Consider the following 19,513-nt stretch of genomic DNA (forward strand, 5'->3'; position numbering starts at 1 on the left):
CAAAGCAATAGGGGTTTTTTCAGTTTGTTGGTACTTGTTCCTCTTTTCCTCCTGCAACAGTTTAATATTAATTTAGTTTTTAGTGATTTCAGTCAATTGTATGTCTTTCTGGTGGATGTTAGTTGCCTTTCTAACAAGTTATTTATTAATTCCGGACAGCGCAAGATATTTGTGTCTTGGTAAGCTAATGACTATCATAAGCACATCATTACTGAATTCCTGACAGAACCTTTGAGCGCAGTACCATGCCGAGTGTGGCATTTTTTATATACTCATTCTAACAGAAAAATTGACCTATGCAAAGGTAACAGTTCTGTTCTGCCAGACTTAATGTTTTCCTGAGTTCATAATACTAAAGCACGTGATTTTTTTGTTCGTAGTTCTCATGGATTTAGGCAATACAGGCCTATTTCTGTCCTCGGCATTATGCAACATGGCCTCTCTCCTCTTCTGCTTTTATCTCTTTTGACGTGATCTCCCACCTCCTCTCCTTGTTTCACGTTTGATGTGTTTGTTCATGGTTAAGTGGCTTCTCGCACAAGTGTCCAGTGGGTTTGCTTTGCTCCTTGTCCAGGGAGTGCTCTGATGAACTCAGCCACTTAAAACACGTGGTAATTCAGAGAAGAGTTATCCCTCAAGTATTTACCTTGACCCGTGCAAATCAGAAGAACATGAGAACTGGTGCTAGGAAATACTGTGCTACAGAGCCTCAGGTAACTCAGGTTACTCAGGATTTTTAACAGCTTCCTTTGTTTTATGTGTCTGTTTGGGTAATGAGCCTGTGAGCACAGTGGTCCTTCATCAGCCTCGTGCTCAACTGCCCGTGCAGATCATCGCTGCATCCTTCTCTTGGCATGGCTGCCGTTACCAGTGGACAAGAAGGAGCAGAAAAGAGATGGTGGTGGATCTGCCAGGGGCTCAGCTGAACTCTTGTTCCCTCATCTACTCGTCCTTTGCTGGCTTAGCAAAATTTGTACATGGTCTGAAGCTGGGATGGTAATTTAAAAGACAGTTTTTGTTCATGTTCGGTGTCTGAACTCCAGAAAAGGCTTTGGGGAAATGCACCGTGAGCAGGTCTGAAGAATATCTCCCGGGCATGGTGCAGCCCCCAAGTGACACAGTGCCTCTGCTCTCAAACGGGGGTGCTTGCTTTCTCTCTTCCAAAAGAAATCTACTTTAAGTAAGACCTCTTTTACAGCTGTTTTCCCTTCGGCTCAGGACCCAGGCATATCTGCAGTTAATACACTTGAGAGCCAGTTTCTTCTGCTGACTAAAGGTGGAACAATAGTTTCTGATCATCTAAACCCACTTTCCTCGTACTGATTTTAGTTCTTTTTTTTTTTTTTTTCATACGAAAATTTACTGAATATTTCTTGTTAAGATCGAGCAGAAACTTTCTCAGAGGAATTAGATCAGACCAAGCCCTGAGCATTTCAGTGTTCTTTATGGCTGAAGTGCTGACAGCATGTTTAAGTAACCGTGGCCTGGTGGTTTAGCTTCCCTTCTGCTTATTTTCTTTGATGAAAGTACATTTTCCATCGTTTTATGGAAACTCGGCAATCAGCTCAGTTGCAGGAAGGCAAGGATGAGAAAAGTAACCACAGCCTGAGGGAGGGGAGAAGCTTTTAACGGCTTATTACAACTTTTCATGGTTTGGCTACTTGGAGGAAGCTATGGCATCCTCGTTGCATTGCGAGGTGGCCCTGAGAACACAGGGACCCACTGAATGGGGCAGGCTGCTGGCAAAGTCCTCCATGTTTTCTTACTCTGTCCACGCTGCCTTGCATTAGCGCCTGTGGAAAGACTTCCTTTCTTCTTGTCTTTTAGCGTGACAAACGGTGACAAGTTAGTCTGGACAGGCACTGCAGCTATAACGTGTCCTGTTAGGACAGGTGGTATTGGGCTTGAACGTTGCATGTTTTAAAAATTACTATTTTTTTGAGTGAAAGTACCCTGCAAGTTAGGAAGATGGATAGGAGTTGACATCATCGTTTCTGCTATTTCTGCTTGTTAGTGTCTGTCCTGGATAGTCCTGTGTCCTTGGTGGACCAAGAGGAGTCCCAGCCAGCCCGTGGCTCTCTTCCAGCCTACATTTTTCTGTGATTCTGTAAATCATGTAAAAGAGACATGTTAGCCCTTTGTTCTCCACATCTGTGTCAGCCCTGAAAGGCAACCCCAAACCTGCTAATAGCAGTGATTTAATCTCCATACTTAGTCTTTTGTTTCCCCAAGCCCCTTTCTGCCAGCAGTGTGGGATACGTGCCTATGGTGTAAGACCTTAGTAACTAAATATTTTTCTCCACATTGCCTGCAGTGAGATTTCTATAGCACATTTGTTTCCCCAACAGTTACTCGCGGAGGGCATTTGTTCTCGGATGAATTGTTGAAGCAGGTACTAATCCCGCCCTGCCCCTTGTGAGGGTGTTTTCCTGGCGGGAGATGCAGGTCTTGGAGAGACAAGGTTGTGCCGCACAGCTCTGAGCAACCCCGCGTCTCAGTCTGGTGTGAACTGTGGTCTGCACTTTGGGCTGGTGGGATGCAGCTTCCCATGGAGGAGCTTGCCAGTTAGGTTGAAGAGTCAGATCCTTGTGCAGATGGGTATCCCTATGCTTAAACAGAGGGATCTTTGCAAATCGTTGTTTACCCAAGGCTCAAGGGTGCCCCTCCCAAGCAAAAGGTCTTCCAAGCTCTGGAGCAAAAAGAAGTAAAATGGGGTTCTGTGAGAATATGGCAAAGGTGCCACACGTCATTGCTGCCATCCACAAAATCGCTGATTTTACGTGTCCTGTAACAGGTGATGCAAGAGAAACTTTTTTACCCTGGAAACTCGTGTTTTGATGACCAATGCCAATAACGATTGTTGCTTGGCTTGGTTTTTATGAAGAAGGGGTGATGGATGCTCTTCCATCTGCACAAATCTCGTTAGAAAGTCCTAGATCTCTTGGGGTCTCAACCCTCTCTTAACAAATATTCTGGTTTCAGAAGGCATTTCTAATGCTTCACAATCTGTTTTTAGGGTAATAATTTGAGTTTGTAAGTGCCTTTCTGTTCTGAGTCCCAGTGCTGGGGTTGTTGGTGTCTGAGTAATCCTCTACCAAGTATTAAAAGCTGCTGTGTTTACGGCATTTCCAGTAGAGGCACAAAGCACAGCTTAAACAAGATTTCTTGGGTTCTGCCTTGTTTTTATGTGGGCTTGCAGACTGGTACAGACTTTCAGTGATTTGTTAACACAGGCAACAAAGTTTGCAGTAATGAGTTGCGCATCTTTATCTGCTGCAGTGATTTAGGTGAAAGAAAAGAGTCACTTAAATAAATAGTTTTGACTGGCCTGAAAAATGAAGTCTGGCTGTGTCAGTTTAGCCAAGCTTTGTAAGGAAGGGCCCCAAACTTGGACTCTCGGGAGGTCAATTTGCTATCGAACTTTAACGAGACACTTTTATTTTAAGTCTCCCTTATGGCAGTCTCTGTCATGGTTAGCTGTGTTGTCTCACAAAGCTGTCCTTTACCTGCTGATCCGTTCACCGTCTGCTTCACTGCTGGCCTGGCCACTGTGGGAACAATGATGGGGGATGTAAGACTTTCTCTTTTTTCTAATTAATTCCTTCTTCTCTGCATCCTGTAATGCATTTTGTATACTTGCATAGTTTTGTCAGTTCTATAGCTAGTTCTATATCTTCTATATCTACATCTCCTCTTTAGTCTCCTACTTGCTTTCTCTTCCTTCACATGGTCCTTAGATATGAAAAGCCAAACCAGCACTTGTGAAGTTGTCTCTTTAATGGGGCAGTTAGTGGCAGATACAAAAAAAATTGCTTGGGTTCTTTGTTAGTGATTTCATGACCTGGTTGCAGTGCTTACCCGAGGTGTCTCTCACTGGGACATCTCTGATGTGTAAAGGTGTTAAGGAATGGTTTGAGTCACCTGGGATGCGCCTCTTTGAAACCACGCAGTATGCCATGGGGGAGGAGGGGAGGATGACCTGATCGTTGAGTGCAGAAAGCCTAAAGTGTGCCTCACAGGGTCCTCCATTCATCCCAGAGGATGAGCGATTCAGGGGGAAGGTGAGGTGGGGACGCAGCGCCGGGAGGGCCCAGGCTCAGTAAGCTGTACCGCAGGGCTTGAGAGCTCCTGCCCTGGGGAGCACAAGTGCTGGAGCTGGGTCGTGAGTGGTGGGAGGGGGGCATCCAAGCTCCGGGGGTGGTGAAGGGCAAGCATTGGCTGCTGTGAGAGGGAATTGGTAAAGCACAGAATTAGAGCAGGGAGAGGAATATTAATAAGCTGAAAATACAATTAAAAAACAGCTGCTTTTTAGGACAACCAAAGAAAAACCTGGAGCAGAACGTTTGTGCCTCAGATCTCATCTAAATATACCCTCTTTCAGTTTAAAACCATTCCCCCTCATCCTATGGCTCCCCTCACTGATCCAGAGTCCTTCCCCAGCTTTCCTGGAGCCCCTTTAGGGACTGGAAGGGGGCTCTAAGGTCTCCCCGAAGCCTTCTCTTCTCCAGGCTGAACCCCCCCAACTCTCTTGGCCTGTCCTTACTAGAGTCAGGGATGGACAAAGCCATGATGGGTTTAGTGCCACGGAGAAAGGAGTTATCAGGATCATTCCCACAGATCTATATACTCCCTCTTTGCGTTTAATGTGTTAGAAGTTTTAGGGAACAGAAATAAGGCTGGTGACCATGATTTTGTGATGGATAGCCATGAAGGTGTGGATGATAGAATTTTATGACATCTCCGGTTTAAAATGGGATCATCTGACCACTGTAAATAGTTTAATGTCAGCGAACTCTATAGTTAAGGAGTCCCAGCCCAGCATACGTATGTGTAAGCTGGGAATTTCTAGACAGCCGTTGAAATCATTTGCACAGCTCGTCATGTCTTTGGTGGCATTCAAAGCTTCTGGCAACCTGCTTTTGTCTTGGCATGTGAATGGAAAGGGTCACGTGAAGCTTTCAGGTTGACCGTACTGTCTCAGTTAGGGTTTGGGGAAAAGCTGGCATTCAGTTTTTGTCCAGTGTCGGTAAGACAAAGACTTGGTAAGAATGCGGAGTGGGATGTTAGTATGGAAAAAAATGTGGAAAATAGGAATAAGTTACAAGGCCATGGCATGTGCAGCTTAAAGGAAAGGTGGAAGGGAGGTATAACTGTCTCAATAAACATGAGGATTCACTGTAAAGAAAACTGAGGTGAGTCATTTTCATCAATCAGTAATGACAGAGCAGGTAACGAAAGGCTGAAATGCGCACCAGGAAATGGTTAGTTTAAATATAAGACGGGTTGAATTTCAGTCCCTTTTTTCATTAAGAAGGGAGAGTGCCAGTGGGTGGTTCTCCGTCATGGGTGAGGTACCGAAAGCTGTGCTTCGTGCCTCCATTGGAAGACACCATAAACACTATTCCTAACTGATTCCTACCCAGTACAGGCTGCAAAAGTAAGTGGGGAAATCATCTGTGCCAGCGAAATCAAATCAAGCCCAGTGCTTCATGCGGAAAGGTGGAGGAAGAGTCAGGTATCGGCTGTGGGGTGACTGGGGTGCTCAGGACCATAAGAGCGCATCCAGCATCTGCACACCAGCTGTGAAATATTTGCTGAGACATCCTGAGGGTGCTGCCCGCTGTGCTTCAAGGGGTGATGGGTGCTCAGTCACCTCCATACTCAGCCTACGTCAGCACAGGAAGACCATGTCTGGCTGTGCTGTCCGTTGTCTTCAAAATACCTGTTGGATTGAAATCAAGCAAAAGCACTCAGGCAGCCCCTTCTTAAGTGGTGTCTCAGCTGTGACTTGGGTCCGCCCCACCAGCAGTGACAAGTGAGCGGTTGCAGCACTGCGACTGGCAGTGGCATGCTGAGGTTATGGGCAGTGACACCGAGCAGGTACCCAGCATCAAGAGGAGAACCTTCCTGCGGTCAGCAGACCAAAACAGTCAGTGCTCCAGAAGAGTGATATGGGTGTGATGATACACACGCATCGAGGTCCTGCAGCTGCTTGTGAACATGGCTGGGACATGGCTGGAACACCCAGGAGCAGCTTTGCTATCTCCTCATTTGGGATGGGTGCTTCATGGACTGATTATCATGGACTTAGATGATCTCCAGAGGTCCCTTCCAACCCTATGATTCTATGATTAACGCAACCATCGCAGCGCCTGATGAGAAAACACTCACTATGGTATCTGCTGCTACTTTGCTTACATTTCAAACGGGTGACTTAAATGTGGTTGATGCAGCGGCTCTGCAGGGGAAGCCATTTGAGGGTTTTGTTGGAATTTCTATTTATTGCATCGTTAGCAGCAGTGGAGGGTTCTGCTTTGTAACAACGGGCTCCTTTGGTTTATGAAGCGTGTGTAAATCTGGTCCTGAGCTCCCACAGTGCAGCGTGCTGAGCCCTGCACTCGCTTGCGCAGGCAGCAGTCTTTGGTAGGACCCCTGCAAATAAAATCCCAAAGGTGGCATTTTGATTAATTACGTTGCCACGAGAGCGTGTGTGGAGGTTTGTATCGCTGAGTCCGTAAAGTAGAAGGGCTAAGCTAGTTACCATAGACACTTTTGTTCATGTGCGCACAATTTAGTCAACCAGGAGCCAGGGAATCCCAAAAATAGATGGGCAAGAGGCTGGGGATATCTGCGTGAGCATGTTGGGACCACAGAGGCATGGCTGGGTGAGGTACCTGGGCACATAAGCTCTATGCAGAGAGGCATAGTGGCTTGGGGCCAGTACTAGCCCATGCTTGGCAAGCTCAGCACATGTGTGGGATTTCTTGCTGGTGCCGGGTTTCGTGCTGGTGGGAAAGGCAAGGACCATCTCAGAAGCTTCTGTGGCTTTGTTTTGTTACTGCGGTGTTTGCGATGTCCCAGCTAGATGACAAAAATCAAAGCAGACGTTTAGGGCTACGTGTTTTCCATCTTCCCGCGGACCCTCAAGTACAGTGACTATGGGAGCGTGGGCAGTGGGTTTTATTAATCACAGGAGAGAAAAAAAAAAAAAGAAACGTTTATCACCCAACAGGCTTGCTGCGCTTCCTTGAGAATGCCAGCCAGCTTCTTAAGCACGACCCAAAATAAATACAAACTGAGTCCTGCGTGATAACAGCACGCTAAAATCTATGGTTGGGAAGTTTGTGATGCGCAATTCTTGTAGCAGGTATCTGACTTCTCCCTTGTCCTTCTGCTATATGAACTTTAATCCTCTTGCTCTTTTTCTCCCTTTTTGAGCTCCAAAGACAGAGCTGTTGGGCATCTCCCCGCATTCCTGCCTGTGCTTCATCTCCCGACTTCACGTCTGTCGGGATGTTAGGGATGCGGGAGCAGGACGCAGGCACTCCCTTTTCCCTGCTAGGCTCAATCAAACTGCTGCAAGCTTATTTTTCTTGGCAAATTGAGTGCCAAGGTCAAGCAGAAACAGCGTAAACTCTTAACAGGCAGCGAGAGCACTGTATTTCTTAATAAAACTGTGTACATCAGTTCCATGGAGATTTTTATTTGTGTATTTCAGAATAACAGTTTGGCTCTGGTCCTTGCGGCTCCGCCATCCCCTGGGTATCCACGCGGGGGGTGCTGGGAACTTGTACTGCTTCTGAACTTTGCTCTTCTCTCATTCAGTGAGTGGGTAGGATCAGAAAAGCTGCTCCGTTCCTGGTGCCGAGGTGCCAGGAGCATTGTCGAGGGCAGGAATGGCAGTGAAGGAGCCAGGTCTGGAGAGCAGCAGTGGGAAGTGGCTGCCCGGCTCTTTCCCCTCTCCATCCCGGCAGCCAGGCAAGCGCTTCCCTTTAATCTATCAGATGCGTCCTTTCCCCTTGGTATTACTGATTCCTTTACGTTTCCTTCCTTTCATAACTCCACCGCCTGAAATTTCAAAATGCAGATATTCTCAGAGCTGGCAAGAAGTTATTTTGATTCATGAGGAGGAATTTCAGGTGCTGGCCGTCTTTATATAACCTTTTTTAATTGCTCATTAAAGCGTAACAAGTGGGTGGTGATTTGAATTAATATTTTTTCCCCCCCTTCGCAGGCAGCGGTGGCACGCCAAGGTCAGTGAAAGCTCAAAAGCAGCTATCAGACACCCGGTGTGCTGGGATCATGCTGCTGCTGGCGGATATACGTTTTTAACCTGGCTGCTATGTAGTCGCTTAAGCTGCTCTTGGAGAGCAGAGGGAGAGTGCCAACAGGGCAAGCGTGCGGAAGATTGGATTTTTCTCACATGAAAATAGCTCTCTTTTCTTTCACAGGATTTTATTTTTTTTAAGGTAAAAAAAGAGACTCAAGCCGCTGCTGGTGGCATTGGGAGGGTTTCTTCCTGACCCAGTCCAGCTGTACAACCCGCGCCTGAGTCCAGGGAACCAAGGTAGGGGAAGCGGTTAATGGACAATTAAATAATTCAGATGCTCTGGCTGGTTTTATGAGGCTCAGAAGTGGTTTCCGAACTGGAGGATTTTGGGGTGCCGTCTGCTGCTCCGGCAGCGTGCCCTGCTCTGGCAGGGAGCCTCTGGGACCGTTTTAGATCCATGTGCACTGGAACCTTTCAGAGTAATTACGAAAAAAAAATAAAAAAAATATTTCTAAACCTTTGATCTCTCCAAGTAAAAAGCCTTTAGAAATTTTTCCCTTGCTTTCTTTTTTTTGTCAATAATTTGGTGCCTGTGTGAGCGTTACAGCTTACTCCTAAATATATTAAATTTTGTTTGGACGGAGGAGGTTGCTGGAGTTTAGGAAGATGGACGGTGTTTTCTCTTTTTTTTTTTTTTCTTCTTTTTTCCCCCCCTCTGTCATAGTTGTATATGCAGCTTGACAAGAGATGCTGGCAGCTTGCTTCTCCAGAACAGGAAACAGAGCCAGTGCTGCGTAGTTTGCAGATAAATAACGTATTACAGCCTGTCAAATAAAGCTGTGAGCAAATACCACTTTAAAGGGTCATATATTGTGAATCTGAATATTACCCTACAAATCATTATTTCCCAGACCCTTTGGATTCCTTATTACCTACATCGCGGTGCTCCGAACAGCTCACCTTTTTCAAATCCCCCTAAACCTGACAGAATTAGTATTAGCAATATTTGTGCCGTTGCTGTTTGTTTAGCCAGCATAAATAAGCTCAAAAATCATTCCTCAACACCTTTCTCTCCATCCAAAAGTCCTTGTAGATTTTTTTTTTCTCTCTCAATTGGAAATCAGAAGTGGCGCGCACATGTTTATTTTTTTCGATGCTTGCTTTGAGATTTTAGGGATTGCGTAGTTCGTTTGATTGGTTTATAGGAGAAGCTTTCATAGAAATTTAAGAGCCTGCTAAAATAGAGGTAGGTATTTTGCTAAAGGGATAGAAGTTACATTGCCGGGGTGCCTGGCTGTAGTTAGTTTGAAGTTCAAGAATACCTACATCAAATTTACAGAATTTAGATTTAGGAGTCTTTCTGAAAACATAAGAACATTATAAATGGAAGATGCTGATTCTCGCCCAGCAGGAGTACTATGCTTCATGGTATTTGTGTTTAAAATCCACTTTAAAACTGTGGTGTGACCATGTTTTGTATTCTTTCTTTGCACCTGGGCGAACAGCAGGGGAGGCACTGCTGTTTTTTCTTTTGGCGTTGCTTTAGGGAAAGTCCGAGCTGCGTTTCCATCGCGCCGCGTCCCGTTACAGCTGGGTGTTCCCCTTGCCCATCTGTGGGCTTCGAGGCTCTTGGTGCTGGTTTCGGTTGGTCTGAAATGGCGTTTGAGCCTCTGCCCAGCACAGCCCCTGGGAGGGCATGATGGTTATTTTAACCGTCATCTTCAGCAAACAAAGCAAGGAAAAGAAAAGACCAAATGTGCGATGGCAGGTTAGGAAGGAGGAGGAATCCTGCTTCTCAAGCGTGAGGTCTTTACATCCCTTTGTGGTTGCACGGTGGTGCTAAGCCCTCTTCAAAGGTGTTGGTGCCCTGATGTCCTTCCCCGGGCAATTGCAGAGCTGGTGTTGCTCTCTTGTGTAGTTCAGTCTGGTGGCAGCGATGACAACACGCTGCTCGCTAGTTTTTAAGCAGTTTTTTATACTTGCAGCCTCTGATTAGACAGGGTTTTCAGCACTGGGGTTTTAGGTAGAAATTTCCCATGTTAATGCTATTGGTTATGACAAATTTAATGCGGGAGGAGAGTCGGCTGGAATCAGAAGTCTTCCCCTGAGGAGTGTCTGGTACCTGAGCTTGACCTTCTTCTGGAGAAGAGATGTCCTGGGGGCAAGTTAAAATTTCATCTTACGTTTTCTTTCCAAAACACAGCCGTGTCTCAGCTGAAGCCACGTGTCCCACCACATCGAGCCTGAACTGGGAGGGGTGATTCAGCCCTTACTCCCCAATGTATGGTGTGCCAGGGCTGCAGGTCGGTGCTCACAGGGGCACGACACTGTTTGTACCCTAAACCTTTGGTTCCAATGACATTTCCTGATTTCCCCCTTGTTTCTCAGATTGGAAAAGTCTACATTTGCGAGGTGGATGGTCCGAGTCGGGGGCAGCATTTGCAATGGCCCATCTCCATGGCTAAGGAGGACCCAGAGGAGGTCCTCCTGCCTGTGCCAGATGGTTCCTTAGCCATCATCAGAGCTGCTTAATTTCCCAACAATGAGCCTTGCAGCTGGTGGTGGCAGAAGGAGAGATGAAAGGAAGCCAATGTCTGTGTTTTAAGAAGTTCCAGCGTATTTGTTTTTTTTGGAATAAAGATGTTTCTCATGGTGGTGTCTCTGAATTGGTTCAGGCTGGATGCTTCTCAGAAGCTAGCATTTGATTTCCCGCAGGAGAAAGTGGATTGAGTTAGTGGGGGGAAAAAATAGTGAAGTCTGGAAGCAGAGGAGGGATTATGGGTCCGTTGTTTTATGGTGGATCCTTGTATTGCCTTTCTATAAAGTTATGCAATTAAGGGGATGTGTAAGCAGAGAAAACTGTCTGTTTATTTGCCTTCTGCTCTCCTCATGTGATGAAGCCTTTCCTCCCTGTGTTGAAGAAAAGAGAGTGGCGTTATTTATTCAGAGAGAAAGCTAAGATAGAAGGAAGCTTACCCACATTTCAGCTTATAAAGGAACATGAAGATGTTCATCCTGTCTGATCGGGATTTTTTTGGAAGGGTTGGGAGTATTTAACGCATGTTTAAGATTATGGGTAGTCTTTTAAATGATTGTAGGAAGTATCCTAATGTTCTGTATGGACTGGCTACTGGGTCTGGGCTAGCGAAGCTGGGTCAGGCTGGCAGTGGGATAGTGAAGTGCTGGTGGTCTCTTCACAAGAATACACTGCTCACTGGTTTTTAAGAAGTTTTTTTTTTTTTAATAGTGCCCTATTTCTCCTGCCTTCTTCTCCCTTCCATAAACACGTTTGATTTCCTTGCTGGCTTTTAATGAGTTTCAAAATACTGCCTATTATATTTTAGGCTAATTTCTTCAGCATCTCAGGCGTCCTGGCTTGCAGGAAGAACACCAGAGAGTGTTATATTTCATTATTCACTGTATCCTTGCTGGTGTGTGGATGCGGAATCCGCTGCTGGCACCAAGTGGCTGCAGCTGGAAGCTGCTCTGGAGATGTTGGACTCACCAGCCATCTGTGGTGTGTGCATAGATTTTGGGGGCTGCAGTTTAGAGGCGGTAGGACCCCTCTTCCCTCCCCAGATTCCTGATGGTGGGTGTCATGCATGGGAGCTGTTCTGTCCCGTGTCTGCCGGTGCCCTGCGATGTCGGCGGAGCAATTGCCTTGGTCGTGCTTTTCCTTTCTTTAAGATATATGAAAGGGAAAAAGGCTGTTGGAGGACTTGTTTGCTTATAATAAATCTCAGCATGCTCTGCCCTGCATCCCATCCTTGCGGGGTTCGGTTTCCCCCCCTCCGAGTGACTTGAAAAATAACCCGTACAGTAATGTCACATGCGTGAAGGCAAAGGATCGGGATCACCTGGGAAAGGACACTATTTTTCCTGCCTCTTCAAATGCCTGGGGGATTTTAACAGTTAACGCTGTCTGTAGACCATGTATTAAGTACTGATTGAAAAATTACTGTAGGCTTTTACACCCTCCTTCATTTTCAAGTGGCGATGAGGGGCGAGTTGTCTTCTGTAGGCAAGAAGACATTCCAGCAGGCAGGAGAGCACAGATGTGGGACCTCTGCTCCCAGGCAGGGAGGTGGGAAAGGGGGGTGTCAGGGGTAGCTGGTTTCATTTTGAAAGCTGAAATCAAGGTTTTTCCAGTCACAAATTACTTGAAGCCAAGTTTCTTTATGAATAAACACGATTGCTAATGTATCAGGAAAAAAAAGGCAGGATTCTCTCGCCAAAATTTTTCTTTCTCTGCATCGTCTTTAAGTGACATCCCCCGCTCATCCCTTCTGTAATTAATTTAAATGTCTGACACTAGCTTGGAGGCAAGTTTGGGACTTTCTTTATCCATCTCTGTGATTTTCTTGCTTTTTCTCAGTTCAGTGGTGATTATATTTGAATTTAGAAACTGGTTGTTGACCAGCTCTCGCTTGTTCTAGGCTGGCCCTTTGCTTTCTTTTGGGAGGACGTAACGCTTGGTTGCCAGGAAGTGACTTTGGCCATCTGTGAGCGTTTTGGTTTAATGTTAGAGGTGTTCATTTTAAAGTGAGATAAACCCAGAATAAGAAGCGTTAATTCCACGGTTTTCAAGCTTTTTTTTATTTCTTGTGAATAATATTTGTATGGTGTTTTGACTCATCGCTGCACCTGATCGACCACCTGCAGGAATTAAAAGTTGGAACCAGTTTGGAGGGCACAGGGAGGGGGAATGAGTTGGTTTATGCACAGGGTCTCAGCACGATTTTGAACTTAAAGAGGTCTGTATAAATATGTTATTTTAGTTCCTTCATCTTAGATTTGTTTTATCTTTGTTTTATCTTTGTTTTATCTTTGTTTTGTCCTTTAATACAATCTCCCAGCTGTGCGATAAAAGACTAAAGCTCTTTTGTCTCACGCAGTGGGTCCACTGCAGGTGAGGCTCTTGCTATTGCTGCGATCAAGACTCGGGCTATGGCAGTAGGATGGGCATTCTACTCTATTCTCAATAAATTTTGCAAGACGCAAAAAATACTGCAAGCATCAGCATGTTAATTGTGCTCCACGTTTCGATACTACTGCTCAGAGCCGGTGAGATCCACGTACTTGCGTATTGGAGTTATTTTTAAGAGATGCTGTAGAAAGGTTTGCCTCCAGAAAGGCTTTCCCCGCCTGCCTTGGCTCGTGTCTTTGACAGCCGATGCAGTAACACTTGGCAATTTCTTTATTTTCCCTGTAGTGCAGAAGAATCCCCGGTGCCTGGTCTGGACCAGATTGCCCAAACCCAGAGTTTGTGTGTTTCACTATAGCCCTGTCCGTACTTTCCGTGCATGAGTGATGGTTGAAGCATGCCAGCGGTACCTGCTGGGAAACTTTTGGGCCAGTACGCTTTGTTTTCATAATGCAAAAGGATTAATGAGTGGCATCAGGCAACTTCTTGGGGGAAAAATTTGTCACGTGGCTATTTAGACATACCGGTCCAGCTGCAGCTTCCCACTGAGGAAATCCCTAAAACTCCAAGGATCAGAAGCTGAGAAAGTGAATCACTGGAGGAATAAATATTTTTTTCCCCACTGCTTATTCTCTAGCTATAAACATTTAGTAATAGGTGTCATTAAATAAGATAACTTAATTTATCCGTTTTCAATAGTGACATTTGAGATGCAGAAGTTAGTTTGCATTTAATTTTAGGAGTATTCCTGCTTAAAGCATGCTTGTCTGCCTTTTCCCAGCTGCCTGGCTGCAAACATTGATTGGAAATTACAGCGTTATTCTTAATGTACCTACTTTCCCCAGGTAATCCTTAAACCACAGGTGTTTTTCATCATGTTTTATTTGGGAAAGCCCGAGGGAGAGGAGCTGAAGGGCTCACTGAGACGCTCTGCAGCAGTGGTGGGCCAATGGCTTTGAATATTTTGGGGCCACGGCTGAAATTTCGGGGCCACGGCTGAAAATGGGAAAGAAAGAGAAAAGCTGGGCTGAAACGATGCGTTTCATCGTCATGCTCCTGTTAAGACTTCTTCAGCATGGCGTTTGGAGAGTAATCCTGCTCTCTTATGTTAAAGGTGGCACCAAAAGGCTTTCTGTGAGACAGGTCAGGAGAGAAATGAAGGTAAAAAGTTTGTTTTAATTTTTGTTTTCTTGTCTTTTTTTGCATCCGGTAGTGCAAATCTGACCACTGTCTGAATGCCCGGTTCCAAAAAAAAAAGCTGTGAGGAGTTGGCCCTTTTTTATTTCCCCACCTGCCAGAGCGCAGGGAGCTGTGCTGCTCGTGTGACCCTGTGGAGCTGCACAGTGACGCCTCCTCCATGCAGGGCTGGGGGAGAGGACCGCCAGGTTTTCAGATGCTGACTCAAGAGTTTTCTGAGCGCATTCACCAGTGACGAGCTTGATTTGAGATATTTGGACCCATTTCTTGTCCTTTAATAAAAGTTTCTGTCTCACGCACTGCTAAAATTTGGGATATTGAAGGTAGTTGGTAGAAAAATACTGTTTGTGTCTTTTGGGCTTAAATGAGGAATATTATAGTAGAAGAAAGCATCAGCGCTGCTTTTGAAATTATACTGACTGCGGATTTTTGTGTCTCTTGGGTACTGTAAAACTTCTTTGCGTTCTTCAAAGATGGCAGAAAGGACTACCTCTGCTTCCTAATGAAGAACACGTACTTTTTCTCCAAATGAGTTTTCCCTCTGCTTTCCCCAGCGTGTGAGAAGGGGAGAGGCCGGTGTTTTGTATCGTGAGTAAACCCCAACATCTGTATTAGATGACAGTAAAAAGAAGTGCCAGCTTTTTACCCAAAATACTGCATGGGGCACTCAAGGGAAAGCCCAAGGTGCTAAAAAGCAGTCCTGTCCAGTTGGGAGCTGCCTCCTGCCAGCGTAGTCCATCCAAACTACTCCAGTCCTGGCCTTTCATCCGTTTCAAATGCAGTTGGAATCACTTGGCATCCCACTGGGAAAAGCGGCAGAAGTCTGGCCGCTATGCTAATAACTAAAAAATATTTACGCCCAACTTGGAGTTAGCCTGGGAATGGTAACAGCTGGTTTGCAAGCAGCCTAGGTGTTACATAGTGTAGTTAAAAGTGTATATATTAAAAGCGTGTATAGGCAGCCGTGTCTGGAGCTCTGCCTCCATGCGGATTGAAAGCAAGGCTGGTGGATCTGCCAGGTTTCATCTCCACACCTTGATCTCAGTTGGGTACCTTGCCGGCTTTTGTGTTCGCTGCATGATTAAGCACGGAAGAGTGGTTGAGGCAGAAATGGTTAACTCACCAAGCAATAAGATGTCAAGTCAGTGATACTGAGTTGTTCCGTAGGAGTTTAAAGATTAATTTTGTTGTTAAATGTCACCTTCTGGCTTGTGATCAGCTATAGCGTAGGTCAGGTGGTTTCTGATAAATTTGAAGGAAATCAAATAAGGGATCCTGAATGCTGAGATCTGTGAAACCGAAGACGGTTGAAGTCTAACGCTGATGTTTCTAGAGCCACAAAGAGGTGGGCGGGGGGATGGAAAAGTTGAAATCTGCGTTGTTTGTCTAGCAGAGATGTGGGGCTCAAACCCAGTGCCTTCCCAAGTCGGGACAATTGCTCTTCCCTTCTCCCCTGCAGCGAAAGCCAGGAAAACATTAACTAGTGCTGGAGAAGAGGGATTAACGGAGAAGACCTCTCTCTGCTGAAGGGCTTGTAGGAAGTTCTGCAGGACCCTTACAGCCACCTTCGTAAGGGACTTAGGACAAGATGAGCTTTTTGGGACTGGGGAAGGTGAGGTCTGGAGACCTCCATGAACCTTCCCTTGCTGAATCCACCTCTACAGGGCTCGGGGCAGAGAAGAGCTACAATGAGACTTAGGTTTTGCAAGATTTTTCTATCACGATTTACTAACCACCCTTTATAGCAATCATAGAATCGCTCTTACATATACTTCTTTTAAGCACACACTTGCACCTTAGCTCAGTCCTGCACCGATTTTTTTATCACTTTATTCAGACGTCCAAGCTGGAAGTGCCTGTGAAGAACACTTTAGTATTTGTTCTGGATTTTCACCACTTTCGAAACAGTTAGCCTGGTTTCAAGTTAAAGTAATCATCCTGCCTTGTCAAGTCCAGCTCTACAAACGCTGTCCCCCTGAGAGATAAAACCGGGAGGGTGAGGTACAAAGACTCCTTCTACACGTTGGCCAAGGAATAGCGCATAGGGAGAATGTTGACCTATTGATGGAGACAGTCTTGGGGGAAGCAAATATTCAAATACATCGCGGATTTCTCCCTCAGCAGTGTTTCCTGCAGTGTTCATTTGTTATTACAGTGCCTTTTTACACCCTTCCCCTGGATGGAGCTCTCCGCTGCGCAGCCTTGTTGTTATCTCCCTTTATTTTTTATTTATTTTATTTTTTGTGTCCCCTTCCAGTTTGAGCGGCACGACCCGGTGGAGGGGCGGATCACGGAGCGGCAGTTCGGCAGCATGCTGCTGGCCTACAGCGGGGTGCAGTCCAAGAAGCTCACCGTCATGCTGAAGCAGCTCAAGAAGCACTTTCAAGACGGAGAGGTGGGTGGCAAATCCGGGACATTGCGGTGGGGACCACCGGTTCTGCACCCCGCTGAGAAACACGTAAACCGTTTCCCTTTTCTTGCAGTGCGGGGGGGACAGGCTGACTTTGTAGGCAATTGATGCTTTGCCACGAGGTGGAAGAGGTGGGAGTGTGGCGGTCAGGGTCCAGATGAGGGTGTAGCCTTGTCCCTATTAAAAACGGGCGCTTTAATTTTCAAAAACTTCAATTCACTGAATGGCACCCTGGGTCTGCAGCCAGAATAAACATGGAAGACGTGCTCCTAGTTACTGGCTCGACCTTGGATTAATTAGCTGCTGTGGCTGGGCCGTTTATTATTTAGTTCTGAACTTATGTGAAAAATTATTTGAATTACTCATGATTTAGAGAGGAATAAGGTTGCAGATCCTACACTTGCTCATTTAGTGAGAGACCTTGGAATAAGACTACTGAAAGGATGTGCTTTATCAGGTGAGGCAAGTATGGGCTGTTAAATTACTTCAGTATTAGAATTTCACGTCTGCTTCTATAAAGACGGATTGTTCTTTTATGAACTGGGTTATAAAAAAGCAATTCGCCCAAATGTGAATGGATGGAACATCTTTGGCTGCATATGGGGTCGGTCTGACTGTTTTAGAGCCACTTTCCCTGAACATCAGAACTGGCGTTTATTCCTTCACTTGTTTAGATGCAAAGTGTGTTATAAAACGCAAGTGTTGGCCAGGGTCTAGTCCTTTTTTTGTCTCTCTTTGAGGCCATAACTGGACTTCTGTGGTGTGCAGGAATCCTCAGTTCATATGAAGCCACTCCAGTGACTTTTTCGCTCACATTTTCTCCCTCTTTCAGTGGTGCTGGAGGAGAATTTGGGCGTACTGAAGCAGCGGGCAGGTAGACTAATAGGGCTCTATTAACTGCAAATAGTGCCAAAAAAGTTAAAAACTGGAAGAAACTGTAAGCAAGCCAAAAGGCCACGCTCAGAGTTGCGTTCCTGCCGGAGGAGCCACGGTATCTGCAGCTTCTCGTGGCCTTGGGGTACCAGAAAAGAGCAGTTTTTTGCAGGTTCCCTCATGTTTTGTAGGAAAATAGGCTCAATAATAGGACTGTTATCAATAGATGGTGGCAACATGTTGTCGGAGCTGAGACACGTTGCGTGTTAACATTTGGAAATCTCCCTTCTCAAGCTCTTTGTCGTCGGCTTAAATAAGACCAGTGATGTTGCCAAGGTTGTGTGCGATTATTTGATCTTTGAGTGAGAGGCTGCAGATTTGGCTTTTCCAATACGTCTGTGCCCCTTGAGTTTTAACAGGAATAGTTTGATTTCTCGTAGGAAAAATTACTTGTGATGTGTGTCTAACAGAAAATATCAGCTCTGTTGTTCACATTCCCAAAATGTCAATTCTTTTCTTGTGATTTGGGTTTTTTATAATATACATATATACACACACACACACACATATATATATTATTGAATATATATGGGTGTATGAGAAATTAGGCAGAATTATTTTAGAAGGTTTCTTACAGCAGATGTTTGCGTCCTTTCATGTGTAAGACAAGACCCTGACATCTGTGGCAGAGGAAGAACTTTTTGTTTTTATGTTATTCCTCATCCCCAAATCAGCCAAATCGTGTTTCTATTTCCAGTTAACCATATTCAGAGCAAGTCTTTTTTTCTTTCTTTATTCCAAGGGTTTTCAAGGGGAGAAACTGGGGAACAGGAGGAAAAAAAAAGACATTTGCAAGAAAGAGAACTGGTGGAAAACACATGATCCCTTAGACCCGGGGGGTGGGGGGAATGAAACACCCTAAATCCTCAAACGAGATGGCCTCTCTGTTAACAAGGACAAGATATTTAATGGTTTGAGGAGCTGTAAAGGAGGCAGGGAGTGCCAGATGCTTTGTGCTGGAAGCAGAAAAGCCTTTTTGGCAGCCAGGGCAGCTCAAAGTCAATGCTTATGCAGAGCTATAGAAACCAGGTACTGAAATCCTCCATTTTAGCAGGTTTTAGGTCATGGAGAATCCAGCCTGCTGCCTAACTCTGCGTGGTCTTTTATACAAGGGAACCTTTTCTTGAAAGTTTGTGGTTTGGTTTTGTTTTTTTCCCCCCGGGATATTTTAGAAGCCCGCATCCCTTGCAGATTTGTGTGCAGCACTTTGTATCTAACTACACTGATGTACTTTTATTGGATCACTCTGGTGTGGCTGTCAGTGTTGTTATGGACCTTACATTTCCCCGTCTCTTTAGAAATAGGACGGCCGTGACCGGAATCACATTTAACCGCCTTTCGAGCTTTCTGCATAACTTATTCAGGGACGCGCTTGCGAAGTTTTCGTGGTAAACAAATGGAGTGCTCAGCCGGGGAGCGCTCTCCCTCTTGAAACGGCAGAAGCTGGACGCTGGCATTGCTGCTTCCTCTGCGTTTGTAACCCCGACATCCGCAGAGCAAATGGCTGCTTCCCTCGGGCTCTGCTTCACCTCCCTTCCTAGAAAAGGGCAGCGGAGCTGGTGCTCTCCCTTCGGCTCCCAGACCTCAAAGAGACATTAAAGCCACCATTAAAGCCATTTATCCTCCAATACTTTCCAGCCTCTGAACACTTTGTAAGTCAGAGCAGTTTACAACACAAACATGTTTTGCAGGAAGAATTTTTTCTCCAAATCCCTTCTTTTCACGCTTTACTGGCATACTTTTATAGCATCACAGTGTACTTTGATAGTATCGTTATCTGCGCAGTCAGCTAACCTGCTGTAACTCCCCTCTACGCTGAAAGCAGCAGGGGCTTTGCCTTGCTATTGCTTTCCTAAGAAAGGGGGAGTAAAATAATTTGAATAGTGTGATGCTGGGAGGGCAATGGCGGTAATTGTACCAAACCTACCCGGCGAGCTTCACCTTGGAAATGCAGTTTACCTTGCAAGTGCTTTCTTATGAAATCTGCCAAACATCATCT

General features: G+C 45.6%; 1 protein-coding gene across 3 annotated transcripts in view; it reads left to right on the forward strand.

The window, feature by feature from the left end:
• MICU1 (mitochondrial calcium uptake 1) overlaps positions 1 to 19,513 on the forward strand; it is a 106,728-nt gene that overhangs the window by 73,346 nt on the left and 13,869 nt on the right. For all 3 annotated transcript variants that reach the window (XM_054207539.1, XM_054207541.1, XM_054207540.1), the window contains one exon: positions 16,429 to 16,566. In XM_054207539.1, the coding sequence (XP_054063514.1) occupies positions 16,429 to 16,566 (138 nt within the window). The remainder of the gene's footprint in view (positions 1 to 16,428; positions 16,567 to 19,513) is intronic.

Source organism: Rissa tridactyla, chromosome 6, assembly GCF_028500815.1.
Source record: "Rissa tridactyla isolate bRisTri1 chromosome 6, bRisTri1.patW.cur.20221130, whole genome shotgun sequence".
In the NCBI taxonomy this organism is placed as follows: domain Eukaryota; kingdom Metazoa; phylum Chordata; class Aves; order Charadriiformes; family Laridae; genus Rissa; species Rissa tridactyla.